This window comes from Monodelphis domestica, chromosome 2, assembly GCF_027887165.1.
Source record: "Monodelphis domestica isolate mMonDom1 chromosome 2, mMonDom1.pri, whole genome shotgun sequence".
Taxonomy (NCBI): Eukaryota; Metazoa; Chordata; class Mammalia; order Didelphimorphia; family Didelphidae; genus Monodelphis; species Monodelphis domestica.
The window spans coordinates 441,199,480-441,217,478 of NC_077228.1; the positions used below are offsets into that span (position 1 = coordinate 441,199,480).

General features: G+C 36.8%; 1 protein-coding gene across 1 annotated transcript in view; it reads right to left on the reverse strand.

Annotated features, from left to right (window-relative positions):
• The window catches only part of TAGAP (T cell activation RhoGTPase activating protein), a 136,795-nt gene that overhangs the window by 45,197 nt on the left and 73,599 nt on the right, over window positions 1–17,999 (reverse strand). Inside the window, exon 4 of the mRNA XM_007484842.2 lies at window positions 11,719–11,898. Within this exon, the coding sequence (XP_007484904.2) occupies window positions 11,719–11,898 (180 nt within the window). The remainder of the gene's footprint in view (window positions 1–11,718; window positions 11,899–17,999) is intronic.

The window sequence follows — 17,999 nt, forward strand, 5'->3', positions numbered from 1 at the left end:
GAGAACAAAGTCAGATTTATAAAATAAGACATTATCCATTTGATAAATGGTCAAAGGTATGAACAGTAGTTTTTAGATGAAGAAATCAAAACCATTTATAGTCATATGAAAAAATGCTCCAAAAACAATGGATTAGAGAAATGCAAATTAAAACAACTTTGAAGTACTACCTCATTCCAATCAGATTTGCTAATATGACAGAAAAGGAAAATAATAAACATTTGAAGGGATGCAAGAAAATTGGGACACTAATATACTCTTGGTTGCAATCTGATCCAACCATTCTGGAGAGCAATTGGGAACTATGTTCTAGACTCTAAAACTGTGCATACTCTTTGATCTATCCATGACAATCCTACTTCTGTATCCAAAAAATATTTTTAAAAAGAGAAAAGGACCTATTTGAGCAAAAATATTTTTTTGTGGTTACAAAGAATTGGAAATTGAGGAAATTGGAAATTCCCCATTAGTTGGGGAATGGTTGAACAAGCTGGGTATATGATAATTATAGGATATTATTATGCTATAAGAAATGACAAGCAAGATGATTTCAGGAGAATCTGGAAAGATTTACATAAACTGGTGCAAAGTGAAGTAAACAAAACCAGAAGAACACTGTACACAGGGAAAGCAATATTTCTTGATGGACTAGTTAATGACCTAGTTATTGCCAACAATACAATAATCTAAGAAAATTCCAGAGACTCATGATGAAAAATGCCGCCTGCCCTCCAAAAAAGAACTGGAATCTAAATGCATACCAAAACATACTACATTTTATTGTCTTTATTCATTTTTTTCTTTTGAGAACTCTTCCATAAAGCAACCAATATTGAAAAATATTTTACATGATGACACATGTAAAATCATATTGCTTATCATCTCAGGGAGGGGGGGGAGACCAAGGAGGGAGGGAAGGAAAGAGGGAGGTCAACAAAAGAGAGAGAATTTGGAATTCAAAACTTTTTTTAAAAAGCAAATTGTTTTAAAAATTGTTTTTACATGATATATGGAAAATATTATTTAAAAATAAAATAAAATATTTTTTCCCTTCAAAATTTTAGTATTTAGTCTTTGAGTACAGAACTTACAGAGTGAAAAATAAGGTCACCATTTTCTTTTAAAATGGGAAAGGCATATTTTAAAAAACATATCAAAGGCCACTAAACAGCTCCTTATCAACAGAATTTATTTATTAAAAAACAAAATATGAAAAGAAACTTTGACTGAAAATAATTATAAGAACAGTGAGATAAAAGTAGGAGTTTCAGTAAAGCTATGATCAACTAAAACATCAGATTGCTATATTTTAATGTCTTCTTTAAAAAATGAGAATTAAAATGATAATTTGTTCACAAATTCTTATTTCAAAGGTAGATAAAAATAATTTGCCAGAAAAAATCCTACCTCCAGCTGTGCTGATATTAAATGATGTAAATGACAGTGACTGAACAGCTCATTCTGACTCAGTTAAACATGGGCTTTAAAGGAGAAATGGGAAGATTCTCTACAGTAATAGCACAAGTGGGTGGCAGTATGATAAATAGCTAAATGACTAGGAGAAATAGATCTCTTCTGTAGCTGAGGTAAACTGTTGATCATTCAAACATAACTTTTAAAAGATTGTATCAATCTTTTTTCTTCAAGACTTTATTTTTTTTAACTGGACTTATGATTTCATTGTTTTGGCATTTATGATAAAACTCAGAGTACCAATATAAGTCTATCTGTTCTATGACTTCCAATTTTCAAGTGCTGCCTAGGGCCCAGACAGAGGTTGTGACCTGCCCAGGATCATATAGCCAATATGTCAGAGGCAGGAATTGAACCCAAATCTTCTGTTTTCCAAGACTGACTCTCTACCCTTCTATGCCCTATTGACCTTCAAACTTATTAATAATAAGACTGATAATGACTATATTGATAACTCACAACTTTATATTCTTCTATATTGTTTGCAGAGCACTTTTGGAATAGTCCTGGTCTTCATTAACACAATTAGCCAGAAAATTGAGACAACCAAACAAATGGATTATCTACACAACAGAGGAAAAAACAGGTCTCAAAAGATTAGCTACTAACATTACTTAAATTTCACTAAGTATCTATTAATTATGCTTCCTTTTATCCTGGTAGACATGCAAAAGTCATAATTGTACCTATTTAGAATTTTGGTGCTAGAGAAGACTTTTGAGAGTCCCTTAGACAACAAAAGGAAATGGTCCAATGTAACACAAGATGGTGGAAAAGTTGCTTCAACATTAGCCCTTCCATACTCATTTCCTTGCTTATTTTGCCTGGTTTGATCTAATTAACCCTGACTTTGATACTAACACAGGTAACTGCTTATTTCCATTTTTGGAACAGACACTTGACAGATTCCAAGTCTTCTATTATTTCTGTTTTGGTCAATCATCTGGTTTTGTCCTTGGCTGTGTTCTAGAATTAGGCTTTTTTATCTTTATTTGTTTATTTATCAAATTGAAAAATTTTAATTAATTTAGAATATTTTTTCATGGTTACATGATTCATGTTTTTTCCTTCCCCTCTCCCCCAGCTGATGCACAATTCCACCGGGTTTTACTTGTGTCATTGATCAAGACCTAGTTCCATATTATTGCTAATTGCACTAGGGTGATCATTTAGAGTCTACATCCCCAAGAATTAGACTTTTTTTAGCCACCCTGTATCTTGGTTTTTAGTTATTGTCTTCAGTCTTTCTCCTTCTCTAGCTGTATGTCCATTCATCAAACTTAATACCAGTATGGTTATTTGAGAACCAGTCTAGCTGAGCCTGAGGCAGTGTGGCATGGTGGATGGTGTATGGGGCTTAGATCCAAGAAGTTCGAGGATCAAATTGTGCTTCTGGTACTTAATAGTTATGTAACCCCAGGCAAGTCAGATAATTTCTATATAACAAGCCTCAGGTGAGTCACTAAGACTTATCAACTAATAGTTGGACTCTACATTGTAGGGGAAGTTTATTACATTGAAAAAAGCCAAAAGATCATTTGAGTTCAGATATAACTTGACTTTATGCTATTGAAATGTTTGTCTAAATTTTTTTTTTTAATGAGATTCTGAAAACCAAGGGAGATGATTATTTTAAGGAAAATTTATGAAATGAACGACTACTACCCACTTTTGATGATTCATGTATTCACATATGATACTGCCAAAAAGAATCTCGAAAATATTACCAAAGATGATCAAAACTTCAGCAAGAAACTGAAGATCAAAGTTTTATACCTACCGAAACCTGAAGCATATTGCTTGAGAACAACTGACATGGAGGGTATCTAAGGCAGAAAAATGACAGCTGAAAGTTCAGAGGAGAGAAAAATCCAAGAAAGGAGTCAGCAGTAAAATGTCTATATGTAAAATGCTCCAAAGTTAAGCAATAAGCAAGATAAATTAGAAGTCATAATGACAAGAGGCAAATTTACCTCACAGGCATCACTGGGACTTAGTAGACAGAACCCATGACTAATAAAGTCATTCTAAACATGTGCACTTTGTTCAAAAGGAACAGACTGGTTAAAGTGATGGTAGTGGTAGTGCTTGCTTATCATTATGTATAGAAGGAAATTGAGAATCCAGAGGGAGTGGGGAAAACATGGTAGGAAGCATTTGGATGAAGATTAGTGGAGGGAAAAATAGAAGTGCTGTTTTTTTTTGTTTGTTTGTTTTTGATCATTATGAGAGTATACCCAGAAAGAAAGGAAGTGGAGGATGACTGCAGGAAAAATACAAGCCTGATGGTATACAGTGAGGGGAGGCATTAGTTGCCCAGATGTCCAAGTTCTTTCTTGCTGTCATAATCAGATTGAATAACTTCTAAATTTGTCTTAATAATAGTTTCCATTCTCCATATTATTATCAGTAGCAAGGAGTCACTAGTTTCTGGGGCAGAAATGATGGAAACCTTGACAAGAAGTGACCTACTCCTTCCTAGAGCTTTTAAGAGAGGAGAGGATTGTCTGACATACAACCTCCATTTTGGGAGAGGAAATTTCAAAACTTTCCCATGAATCAAATTCTACAAGAAAAGTTGTCAGCTCAGGAGGAATGAGGAATTCTTCAGAATGAACTTAGGAAGACATGAAGGGAAATAATCGTACTAAAGAACATAAATGGAAGTTTTCTAAGGAGAGTAATGTGGTTGCACAGAAAATTCAGCATCCCCCAGATTTTAAAAAGATGTGTACAGAAGATGGAAGCAAGGCCAGACAACAGAAGATGAATATAAAAGCATAGTATTACCCTACAAAAGTAATGTCAAGAGTGCTAAAGCTCTCTCACCTGAGGTTGATGTTGAAAGCTGAGAATAATAAAAAAAAGTAGTGCTATTGTTTTTTTAAGACTAGACTAGGGTGGGGGAGTGGGGCAAGGATCAGGAAAGTGATTCAGTGGATAGAAATCCAGGCCCAGAGATGTGAAGTTCTGGGTTCAAATTTGATCTCAGATACTTTCTGTGTGATTCTGGGCAAGTCACTTAACCCCAGTTGCCTAGCCCTTACCACTCTTCTGCCTTGGAAGCAATACTTAGTATTGATTCTAAGATAGAAGGTGAGAGTTTTTCTTTCTTTCTTTTTTTTTAAAGACTATATTGGAGGAAAGAAGAGGATTGATTTCTAATTTTCAAAAAAAAGGAAGAAAATAAAACCCATAAACTCTACATTTGTAAACTTCTCTTTCCAGAGAGATGGGTTCCCATTCCAAAGAGATGGTTAGTGAAGATATAAAAAAGGGGCAGCAGAAAACTGGGGAGAAATGATTATAGACAATCTCTCAGATAGCAGTCACCTGTCTAAAATATATACAGAACCTTGTCAAATTTATAAGAATAAGAGCCATCCTCCAGTTGATAAGTGGGCAAAAGATATGAATAGACAGTTTTTGGATGAGAAAACCATATATAGGCATATAAAAATTCTTTAAATCATTTCTGATTAGAGGAATGCAAACTAAAACAATTCTGAGATGTTATCTCACATTGGTCAGATTGGTAAAAGGATAAAATGACAAATGTTGGACAGAATGTGAGAAAATGGAGATATTACTAATCCACTATTGGTTGTGCTGTGAACTGATCCAACCATTTTGGAGAGCAATTTGAAATTACACTCATAGAGTTATAAAATAGCACATACCCTTAAATCCAGAAATACCATTGCTGGGTCTGTTTCTTAAGGAGATCATGGAAAAAGGAAAAGAATCTCTCTATTCAAAAATATTTACAGTGGCTCTCTTTGTGTTGGCAAAGAAATTGAAGGACTGTCCATCAATTAAAGAATAGCTAAACCAATTGTGATATGATTGTGATGGAATACTACTTCACTATAAGAAAGGATGAACAAGTTAATTTAAAAAAACTTGGAAAGAACTATGTGGGATAATTAACAGTGAAATGAGTAGAACCAAGAAAATATTATAAACAGCTACAGACTTAATACTTGAAGAATAACTTATAAATGTTACCTCTGAAGAATGACCTGAAAATGGAAACATGATGAATATTATATATATATATATATGTATGTATGTATGTATGTCTCCTGGATGATGCCTTCTATGATGTGGGGAGGAGAGGTTGGGACTGAGGCACTTGTAAATAATTATTATTAAAAGAAAAAAGAAAAAGAAAAGACTTCATTAAGAATGTCATGCTAGTAGATTGGCCAACATGACAGCAAAGGAAAGTAATGAATGTTGGAGTGGATGTGGCAAAGTTAGAACATTAATGCATTGCTGGTGGAGCTGTGAATTGATCCAGCCATTCTGGAAGGCAATTTGGAACTATGCCCAAAGGGCACTAAAAGACTGTCTGCCATTTGACCCAGCCATAGCACTGTTTGTACCCCAAAGAGATAATAAGGAAAAAGACTTGTACAAGAATATTCATAGCTGAGCTCTTTGTGGTGGCCAAAAATTGGAAAATGAGGGGATGTCCTTCAATTGGGGAATGGCTGAACAAATTGTGATATCTGCTGGTGATGGAATACTATTGTGTTCAAAGGAATAATAAATTGGAGGAACTCAATGTGAAATGGAACGACCTCCAGGAATTGATGCAGAGTGAAAGGGGCAGAAGCAGGAGAACATTGTACACAGAGACTGATACACTGTGGTAAATTCAAATGTAATGGACTTCTCTACTAGTAGAAATGCAATGATCCAGAACTATTTGGAGGGACATATGAGAAAGAATGCTATCCACATCCAGAGGAAGAACTGTGGGAAAAGAAATACAGAAGAAAAGCAACCACTTGATCACATGGGTCAGTGGGGCTATGACTGGGAAAGTGGACTCTAAAAGATCACCCTAGTGCAAATACTAATAATAAGGAAATGGGTCTTGATTGATGGCACATGTTAAATCCAGGGGAATTATGTATCATGTATGGGAGGGGGTGAGGGGAGGGAAGGGAAGGAACATGAGTTGTAACCATGGAAAATTATTCTAAATCATCTAATTAAATGAATTTTTTTAAAAAAAAGTGACACTAAGAGGAAACAAACAAACAAACAAAAAAAGAATGCCATGCTAGTCAAACTTCCTTTTTTTCAGGTACATAAACTGGTAGACTATTTTTTCTTTTAGTAAAATTGCTACTAGACTGATAGGTCAAGATAATACTATAGATGAAGTTTCCTTGGGTTATTTAGCAAAGCATTTTATATTTAATGAAAGTGAAATAAGAATGAATATGAAATAAGATGAAGAGAAGTGAGCTAAATGATAATATACCTAGGTGGATTCAGAATGGTTGAATAGTCATGCGCAAAAGATTAGCTGTGAATATTTCAATGTGAATTTGGCAGTAGGTCATAGAGTGTTCTAGGAGTCTATGCTTCGTCTTGTACCGTTTAAAATTTTATCACTGTCTTGGGTAAAGGCAAACCTGGGATACTCATCCAATCAACAGATGAAAAAAGTCTTGACAGTCTAGAATATTAGACTGACTCTAATAAGCTGGAATTCAGTACAGATAAATGTCAATGTTATGGGAAGTTTTTCATTTGCTTTCAAAAACAACTCTGCAAGTATAAGGTTGAGAAGGCTTGGTTAGACTGTACTTTCTTGAAATAAGATCTACAGGTTTTAATTGGCCAGTGGAGAAAGCAGCCGACTTGGAATGTGACGATCAAACAAGGTAGTGTGATTGTGGGCTACCTCATGAGAAGCACGTTTTACTCTGTCCTAGTTAAAATAATATCTGGAGTATAGTTTTCAGTTCTGGGCACTATAATTTGGCATATAATGATATTTTATTTTACCAATTGCATGTAATGATTTTCCACATAAGTTTTCTGATCCATATTATCTCTCTTCTTCTCTTCCCTCCCCCATCCTAGAGATAGTATGTAATTTGATCTGGATTATACATGGATTATCATGCAAAACCTATATTCATCTTGTTCATTTTTGTAAGGGAATAATCACATAAAACCAAAACCCCAAAATAAAAACCCAAATAACCTAAGGTGAAAAATCATATGCTTTGAATTGCATTTCAACTCCAACAGTTCTTTCTCTGGAGATGGATAGCATTCTTTGTCAAAAGTCCTTCAGAAGCTGTCTTGGATCACTGTATTGCTGAGAGTACCTAAGTCTTTCATAGTTATCATTCTACAATATTGCTGTTACTGTGTACAATGTTCTTCTGGTTCTCCTTATTTCACTCTGTATCAGTACAGATCACTCTGTATCATGTTAGTCTTTCCAGCTCTTTTTGAAATAATTTTCTTTATCATCTTATAGCACAATAGTATTCCATCACCATCATATAAGTATACATAATCTGTTCAGCCATTTCCCAACTGATGGACACTCCCTTAGTTTCTAATTCTTTGGGCACTATAATTTGGAGAGGACATCAATAAGCTTGAGATTATGATCTCAAATTTTTGGTTTCAGGATCCCTTCATTCTCTAATTAGTGAGGACTTCCTAAACCAAATAATTGTGCCTATGTGGATCATATCTGTTGGTATTTGCCATATTCGGGCTGTTTGGTAATACCATGGATAGAGCATTAAGCCTGGAGTCAGGAAGACCTGAGTTCAGATCCAGCTGGAGACACATATTAGCTGTGTGACCCTGGGCAGGTCACCTAAACCTATTTGCCTCAATTTCCTCATCTGGAAAATGATCTGACAAAGGAAATGAAAAATAACTCCAATATCTTTGCTAAGAAAATCCCAAATAGGATTACTCAGAGTTGGACATGACCGAAAAATGAGTGAACAACAATTTACTGTATTAAAAATTTAAATATCCTCATATCACTGTGAAAATAGTTTGGACTTCAAAGGTCCACTAAAAGAGTTTTGGGAAGTACTAGGATTCCTTGAACCAAATTTGAGAATCACTGCTCCAGAGGTATGGGAACCAGAGGGTGAAGGACCTTGACGACATGCCATATAAGGATTGGCTAAAGGAACTAGGGGTGTTAAGCCCAGGGTAGGACACTCAGAGGGATGTGATAATTCTATCCAAGATTTTGAAGGATTATCCTTTGGAAGAGGGAATAGATATATTAAGTTTGACTCCAGAGAGCAGAACCAAGAGCAATGGGCAGAATTTGAAAAAAGATTAATTTAGGCTTGATTTCATGAAAAACTTCCAAATGATCAGTGCTCTCTAAAGGCAGAATGGTTTGCTTTGGGATGTTATGGTTCCCCATCATTGGAGATATTCAGGTAGAGACTTAATTCCTACTTGTCTATTAATTTTGTAATGGATTCTTTTTCATGTATAAGTTGGACTAGATGTTTGCTATGACATCTCTTTCAAAAACTAAATTCTGTGAAGAATGTGTTTATGAAAGGAAGAGCTAACCTGAACTGTAACTATTCTATAAATTGGAATTTTATATATTGGATATTTGTAAAGAGGCACACACCGCCCCACACACATTTTGTCTTTTTTTTTTTTTGTGAATGGCATCAACATCCAGGTTACTGAATTTGTTTTTCAGAGGACAGAGAAATATCATGTGTTTTCCTTTTGTTTTTGAGTTTCTCAGTCTAAAACTTCCCTCTACCCTGAGATCAAACTCAATCATTCGTGATAACCTTCCTGGAGCCTCCATATCATGAGAAGAACTAGATGTGTGGTGCACTCTCTATCTCCTTCTAACTCTTCTGCTACTACTATTGTCCCTTTTGTGTTTTGTATTCCTGTATTAGAATGAAGCTTCTGGAAAATAAGGACCATCTATTATCTTATTTTGTATCCTTTAGAACTTAATTCAAGGCCTCACACATAGTAAGCACTTTATCAATCTTTCTCTCTCTCTCTCTCTCTCTCTCTCTCTCTCTCTCTCTCTCTCTCTCTCTCTCTCTCTCTCTCTCTCTCTCTCTCTCTCTCTCTCTCTCCCTTTCGCTCTCCCCCCTCTATCTGTATGTCTGTCTATCTTGTCTGTCTTATGTCTTATTCTTTTCATTTTTTCCATGGAAACTGCCAGAAAATTATTAGGCTTACCTATCTATACCAACAACTGATAAGCTGTTCTTTTAGGTTACCTGCTGGTTGCATTAGAGTAGACAAAGAAAAGATCATTATGAGGAGATAATGATCCAATGTCTTTAATGGCTTGAAGAGGAAGAAGCAGTCACAAGGACATAAGCCTAGTTCTATGACTCATGAGACCTGAGTGTGAATGGAGGAGAACCTGGTCACAGGATCTCTTTACGAGAGTGGGATTTCCCATATTAGTGAGCAAAACCTACTTACAAGTAGGAAAGATCCCTCTTTTGGGAAATTCAGGATCTGATCACTAGGTTTAAGGACCTCTGGGATTACCAGAAATCAGAATGTTAAGAGACCAACTGAAGGAAATTAGCCTCTAAAAATGAGTGGATAAAAAAATGCTCTCAGTTCCTTCCTATACAATGAGATAACATGAAAATGAAGCTGAATCCTGCTTTTTTTTAATTAAATACTTTGCTGGTCTTGTGAAGTTTAGTAGGACATATTTATCTATTTTAAGGATAAAACCAATGTTGTTTTTCTTAACTGTTACAGGAGGGAAAGGAAGGTGACACAATGCCAACCATTTCCTGCACAAAACCTAAATCGGCCTGTGGTCACATTAACCCTCCCAGGGTCTAATTTCCTCAGAATATTTCTTCATACAATGCTTCAGTATTTAGCTAATACTTATTTGTTAAAAATTTTTAAATAACAGATCTTGGCATAGCCCAATTTTGGCCCATTTCTTTAAAGTATCAGAGGTCCATTCACATTTACTATCTTGCTCTGGTTTTGGGTCTAATTGCAGTACTATGATACTAGTTGTTTGACCATATAATGAGCCCCTTAAGCTTCTCTAAGTCTTACTTTCTACATTTGTAAATGACGTTAAGAAATAATAATGGGGGCAGCTGGGTAGCTCAGTGGATTAAGAGCCAGGCCTAGAGATGGGAGGTCCTAGGTTCAAATCTGACCTCAGACACTTCCTAGCTGTGTGACCCTGGGCAAGTCACTTGACCCCCATTGTCTAGCCCTTACCACTCTTCTGCCTTGGAGTCAATATACAGTATTGACTCCAAGACAGAAGGTAAGGGTTTTATTTAAAAAAAAAAAGAAATAATAATATCTCCTAGGGCAGTTATGGACAGTTAACAAGAGTATATATATATGAAGCTCTCCACAAACCTTAAAATATGTTATTATATTTATATAATATTAAATGTTATATATTACTATTTTTGCAGCACAGTGTAATAATTTTTATGCTCATAGTAAGAAAAAGTTAAAAATATATTAAATCTAAGAATGTTAGGGTGACCCTAGGCAAGTCATTTAACCCCATTGCCTAGCCCTAACCACTCTTCTGCCTTAGAACCAATACATAGTATTGATTCTAAGATGGAAGGTAAAGGTTTTTAAAAAAGAAGAAAGCCAGGAAGTATGTAGTACATTTTAGAAAGATTTTCATTGAAAATGGTTAAAATTATGTTCATATATATCTATGTATACATATCTTTATAGCCCTCCACTGCCACCTAAGTTAATTACTAGAAAGGTAGAGGGCCTTGGGCAGAGCTGCTCCCTTCTCCCTCTCCACCATGCCTGATGACATTTTTTCACATCCCCTGCCCTTCTGCCCAGCAGCCCAATGGGAGCACACAGGAGGTAAGGTGAGCAGCTCACAGGTGGCAGAGCTGGTGGGGAGCAGAGTGCTTCGGCCACTCCCTTCCCTCTCTCTACACTAGCTGAGGACATTCCTCACTTCACCCACCCCCCAGTCCAGCAGCCCAGTGGAAGCACTTTCTCCCTCTCCTGCATGGGTTAATGTGGGGTGGGGGGTACCCAGCATGTGGTGGAGGGCAGGCATAGCACTTAGTCTCTAAAAGGTTCACCATCACTGATCTAGGTACTTTAAAGAGGTAAAAAGGTTAAAATAATCTTTTTGTGTGTGTGGTTTCTTATTAAAGTCAGCATCTTGTTTCTACTTCTTATCATAGTAATAATCTGCTTTTCTGAAACCCTAACTGTTAACCTAGGTGGATGCAATTTAGGAAGAGTCATGAAGGTGTTACTGAGTTTTTATTTGCTAATGACAATAAAGAGGATCCAGTGTTGATTCTCTGAGAAGGGTTTTCACATCCTGTTTGCTAAAATAAGGATAACAAGATACATTTGGGTGTTGTCTCTTTCTGAGGGATTATGTGTTGTACATGTGCAACTGACTTTATGGCAACTCACCAAAACCCAGCAATGCAGTTGCCAGTGGGCCAGATGAAGATGAGAGAAGTTCCTGGTTTAGGTCTGAACTCAGAGTCTCCATTCCCTTCTTTTTGCTTTTCTTCTTCCTCTTTTTCACAGGATATCACCCAGAGTTCATGAAGAAGCAGCCTGTGCTTCAAGTTAAAGCTCATGCCAGATCTGAAAGGAAGAGGAAAAAAAGATAATTTAGGTTGTCTTCCTCATTCTACCACGGGAAAACTGGATTTAGCCAATGGCACCAAGAGACACCAAAATTTACAAATTTGGCACCTCTCATTCTTTTGCCCTTTTTTTTGAATCATGCAGTTCGTCATGTCTCTGGGTTTCTTATGGCACTAAAAACCAAAGGGTGAGAATAATGAAACATTAATACTCTGCAGAGTATGAGAAACTTTGATTTGTGTGATATAACACAAGTGATCTTGAGGCTTGTTTTAGCTTGCTATAGTGTTTAAGACCTGCATTTGGAGACTAAAATCCAGTTAATAGAGAAAGTTGGAATATGAGGAGTCTTGGTCTAGAATTGCTAAATGTCATCATTATTATGAGTTTATTATAGATTCAGAACTAGAATGTACTAAACATTGTCAGCGTTTCTTTTTCTTTCTCTCCTTTCCTTTCCTCTCTTTTCCTTTTCTGCTTGCAAAACTAGGATTCAAACTCAGTTCAAACATTGTATCATAGAGCAGAATCAGTAATTTCAATTTAATAAGTGCTACATTAATCCAATAATGTGTGGAGGAAATGATATTTAGTATGAATCAGTGGTTCTATAATTGGGGAATGACCTACTTGTTTCCTCCCTGAAACTCTTAGAAGTTGTCAAAAACACAGAAAATGCATTTGTTTCCATTTTGTGCTTGTGAGATTTTAGGATAATAGGATTTACAGTTGGAAAGGACCTTAGAGATCATCGCTTCATGAGATGAGGAAACATAGGTGCTGAGTCACTTGTTCAATCCAATCTAATCCCTCTTTTTATTTATTAAACTACTATTATGGCCATGTTACTGTGCTAGGTACTGATAATACAAAGGCAAAACAAAATTGTCCCTGCTCTCAAGGAGCTTACTCTCTACTGTTTGTGGGGGAGGGACATGGACACTGGTAAGTTTATAATGTATACAATAATTTAAGGAGGGAAAGATTTCTGACAATTAGGGGGAACAGCAAAGGCTTCCCCTAGGATATGAAATATGAGCTGAACCTTGAAAGATACAAGAGATTCTAACAGACAGAGGTAAAGAGGGACAATATCCTAAGCATGTGGAAATATTCTAGAACTTTGGAAACACAGGGAGAGAAGGAAATGGAATACTGAGTTTCAGAAACAGTGAGTAAACCAAGTTAGTCTACAATGTGAACATAATCACATAGCTAAATTATAAGAATGAGATGAAACCACTTTGATTGATGGATTTCATTTTTCATTTAGATTCTTCCATATCACAGAGTCATTAACATTTATTATAATAATAATCATAGTAGCATTGAAGTAGTACATAAAATATGTTTTAACGTTTATAAAATTAATTCACAAATATTATCTAATTTTATCCTCACAGCCACCTTGGGCTTGCCCCCATTTTAGGAAACTGAGGCTGAGGTAGTTAGAGGCTAAGTAATGATAATAGCTAACATTTCTGCAGCACTTACTATGTGCCAGGCACTGTACTAAGTATTTACAATTAATGTCTCATTTGATCCCCACAACAGCTGGAAAATAGGGGCTATTATTATTCTTATTTTTACCACTAAGGAAACCGAGGCTGAGGTAGTCAGAGGCTAAGTAATAATAATCGCTAACATTTCTACAATACTTACTATTGCCAGGGACTGTACTAAACACTTTACAATTAATATCTCATTTGATCCCCACAATAACTGAGAAGTAGGAGCTATTATTATCCTCATTTTTACAGATGAGGAAACTGAGACAGACAGAAGCCAAGTGACTTGTCCAGAGTCACAGAACTAACAAGTATCTGAATTCCAAACCAGCTCCCTTTCCACTAAGCACCTGGCTGCATCAGAAAAGAAAGATTTCTCTTAGGACAATATCTAATTTTAAAAAAAGGTTACCTCTCTAGCCTTTAATCCTTTGAATCTGACCTTTTCCCCATCCTGCATCGTCATTTGGCATTTATAATTGTCTGGATTTTCTTTAGGTAATTAAAAAACCTACTTTGAATGCAATATTTTGCCTCCAACATTGGCTCAATGCTATTGAGGATGTTAAAGAGGCATAATATTTGAAGTCTTTGCCTTCAAGGAATCGACAATCCAGTAGAGACAATTTTTGAAGGTCCTAACATATAGGAAGCAAAGAGAACGTTTAAGTGCTAAATAAACTCTGTGGTGTTAGCTCTACGTGCAGAGGGGATTTTTCAAAAGACAAAAAGGAGGGACCGACCGGCTTACCTGAAGGAGTCAAAGGTTTCATCAAAGAGGTCAGTCATGAGTTGCCCTCATGAGTTGGATTTATGTCAGTGGCAGGGAGGTTGCAGACACTTACCACACATCTTGGTCAGGAAAAACATGTCAGACCTTTATTTTAACTTGAAAACGATCACCATGTACAGTAAATAGCATGGAAGTCACAAGGTAAAGAGAACACCTTTTGAATGTGCATTAGATTTATGGGAAGCTCCTTAGAGACATCTAGTCTTTGGCAGATTAGGGAACTGAGCTACAGAGAGGAGAAATGTCTTTCCCAAAGATCAAATGGTGGGGAGGGGAGTAGAAGGAGGAAGATAACCATTAATTAAGAGTCTGTTACATGGGAGACAGCTAGGTGGATCAGTGGTTTGAGGTGGGAGGTCCTGGGTTCAAATTTGACCTCAGACACTTCCTGTCTGTGTGACTGCTCAAGTCATTTAATTCTCATTGCCTAGCCCTTAGCTCTCTTCTGCTTTAGAATCAATATACAGTACTGATTATAAAATGGAAGGTAAGGACTTTAAAAAACTGTATTATGTACCAGGTGCTTTACAAAAGTTATCTCATTTCAGCTTTACAAGAACCCTGGGAGGGTAGGCCCTATTGTTTATCCCCATTTTACAGTTGAAGAATGTAAGATAGATGAAGATTAAGTGACCAGGGTCACAAAGCTAGTAAGTGTCTGAGGCTGGATTGGAACTCAGGTCCATTTGCCTCCAGGACCACTACTCCATCCATTGTGCCATTTAGCTTCTGTAATTCAAATCCAAATCCTTTGATTTGACATCTCCCGCACTTCAAACTGTACTGAACTCATTCTTGACCCTTATTTATCTCTTTTACTTCTAGAGTTTCTTATTCTCCTTTTACTTCACTTTAAAGAAAATGGATAAAGGCAGCTAGCTAGCATAATGGATAGAATAGCAAGCATGAAATCAGAAGGACCTGGGTTCAAAACTGTCAAAGGTGACTGGACTCAACTTTAATCAAATCCCCTTCTTCAAGTTTCCCTATTTCTCTTGAGTGTAAGACTCTCCTTCCAGTCACCCAAGTTTAAACCTTGGAATAAACTTCAGCTCCAGCCCACCCCTTTCCATTCTTTCTCCTCTGCATCCAATAATAATTTGGGAAGATAGGTAAAGTGGGGGCCAGAGGCCCTCCTTGTCAAGCTAAGAAACTCATGATTGCTTGTAGGTAATTATAATTAATTAATAGGCAATTAATCATTATTAAAAGTAGTTACTAGGAAATTGGTACTAGTAATTAATTGGCAATTAATTATTATGGTAATGAATAGGGGATTTATTATTTTTAATATTAATTAATAGCTGATTATAATTTCTAAAGGTGATTGGGATCTATTGAAGGTTTTTGATCATGGAAGTAATCAAAATATAGTCAGGCCTGTATCTTAAGATGATCTTGGTAACTATGTGGAGGGTGGATTAGAGAGACTAGAAACAAGCACAACAACACTTGGGAAACTATTATAATATTCTAAGTGGCAATGAAAACCTGAATTGTTGTGGTTGTCAAATGACATAGAGGCAGAGGTCTGGCAGCTTATTGGATGCAGAGGAGAAAGTAGAAAGGAGTGGGCAATCTTTCTTCTGAATTCTAACCCCATAACACCAAATGCTTCCTAGTTGTGTGGCCCTGGGCTAGTCACTTAACCCCATTTGTCTTGGTTCCCAATCTGTAAAAAAGAAGGGCATACTGGAGAAGGAAATGGCAAACCACTCTAGTGTCTTTGCCAAGAAAATCCCATAGACAAAATCCATCAGGCCACAAAGAGTTGAACACTATTGAACAACAAAAACAAAATGTCCAGGAGCAGTGGGGTAAGAATCACATTATACTCTGCCTTCAATGATAGCAGAAGAATCTTTAAATTTTTTTTCTTTGGTTCTTAGGGCTCTATTTTATGGAATATGCTGAAAAACTGATAGGGTTACAGAAGAGTGTAGCAAGTATGATGAAGTGACTGGAGACTGGAATAAAAGTATCACTTAGATGAAACTGAGGATGCTTTGCCTGAGAAAGAGATGCTGTAAAGAAAGATGGTAGTTTTCTTTTGCTATTTGAAAAGCTTTCATGTAGAAGAGTTCAGGCATATCTAACTCTTCTCAACCCTTTATGGGATTTTCTTTTATTTTTTTCTCTTCCTTCCTTCTCTTTGGGGCAGTTAGGTGGCTCATTGGATGAAAGTCAGGCAAATCTGACCTTAGATCCAAATAAACGAAAGTGAAAAATCATATTCTTTGATCTGCATTCTGACTCCATCAATTCTTTCTTTGGAGGTGGAGAGCATCCTTTGTCATAAGTCCTTCAGAGTTGTCATATGGGGTTTTCTTAGCAAAGATACTAGAGTGGTTTGCCATTTCCTTCTCCAGAGGATTAAGGCAAACAGAGTTTAGCTATGTTCTATCTGGCACCAGAGAGCAGAGGTAGAGGACCTGGTTGGAAGCTGCAGAAAGGGAGATTTATCTCCACTTTATAACCCTATTAGGACTCTAAGTTGCTGAGAAGTTGCTGATTTGAATTGCAAGGAGATGTTTCTACATCAGGACTTCCTTACATTGATGAAATCATGGTCCCAACCACACTCCCTCTCCTTCTCTCAGCCCTCACTGTTTTCTCTTTTTTCTCACAAGAAGACACAAGTATAAATTAAACTGCCTGGACACGCTACGTTTGCTCCCTCAGAGCCTAACTCTTGGGCATATCTGATGAGAAAATCTTAGATGGCTGGAGCTTGGCATTCCCTTTGGGTACAGCTGGTGAAGTTGGGCCATGTTTCTTAGGGTTCACTGCATCTTCCCTAAAGAGTGTTATCAGGAGCTGTTCTTTGGAAGGAAACCCAACTCCCATGCCCCTTTCCCTGAGTCTTATTTTCCAAGTGGCTGCCTGGGGCAGTGATTCAAATTCTTCCAAGCTGCCTGTCTCCAAGTGCCATTTTCTCCAAGCACATTTTTGTTTCCAAGGGGGAATGAGATTTGGCACATCACACCCACTGTAAATAACACATCTCCCCCCATGCTGCCTGTGAGCCGTCAAAAGCAATAAAAAAGCCAACAGGCATGCCTTTTTTTCCCCTGGCTCCAAAGATAGCCCTGTCAGTCATTTTTTGTACTGCTACACTGATTAAAAAAATAGTTTCATGATACTTTACAGCTGATCCAATGTTCCTTCCTTTCCTTCCTGACCCTTCTCCCTTCCCCTACTACTAAGTTTGACAAGGTTCTTCTTGGGGGACTTTTCAGCCACCCACCTTCTCGAGGGGAGGGCTGGGCTGGGCTGTGAAATTGTACTTTGGTAGGCCTGTGGGGATCTGTATGAATGACACGCTTGACTCAAAATATAGTTGTTTCCATTTTATGCAAGCTCAATAGACAGTAGGATCACAAGGCCAAGACCTGGACCTGACAAGATGCCATGATTTTTTGTTCTTGGGAAAAAATAAATGTCCAATAATAAACTTTGTGGTCTCACCAGTTTGATCACTTCACCTCTGTTTGCCTTAGTTTGCTCATCTAAAAACTGGGGATAATAACAGCACCTACCAGCCAGGGTTGTTGCAAGGATAAAATAAATAAATTTGCAAAGTGCCTAGCATAGTGGCTGGCACATAGTAGGTACTAGATAAATGTTAGTCTATTATTGTTATTGTAGTAGAGTGTATCTTCCCCCAGTCACTTCTTTTTCTCTCTTTGTTACTATATTTTTCTTTTTAAACCCTTATGTTCTTTTTTAGAATCAATACTATATATTGATTTTAAGGCAGGAGAGCATTTTGAGTTAGGCTTAAGTGACTTGTCCAG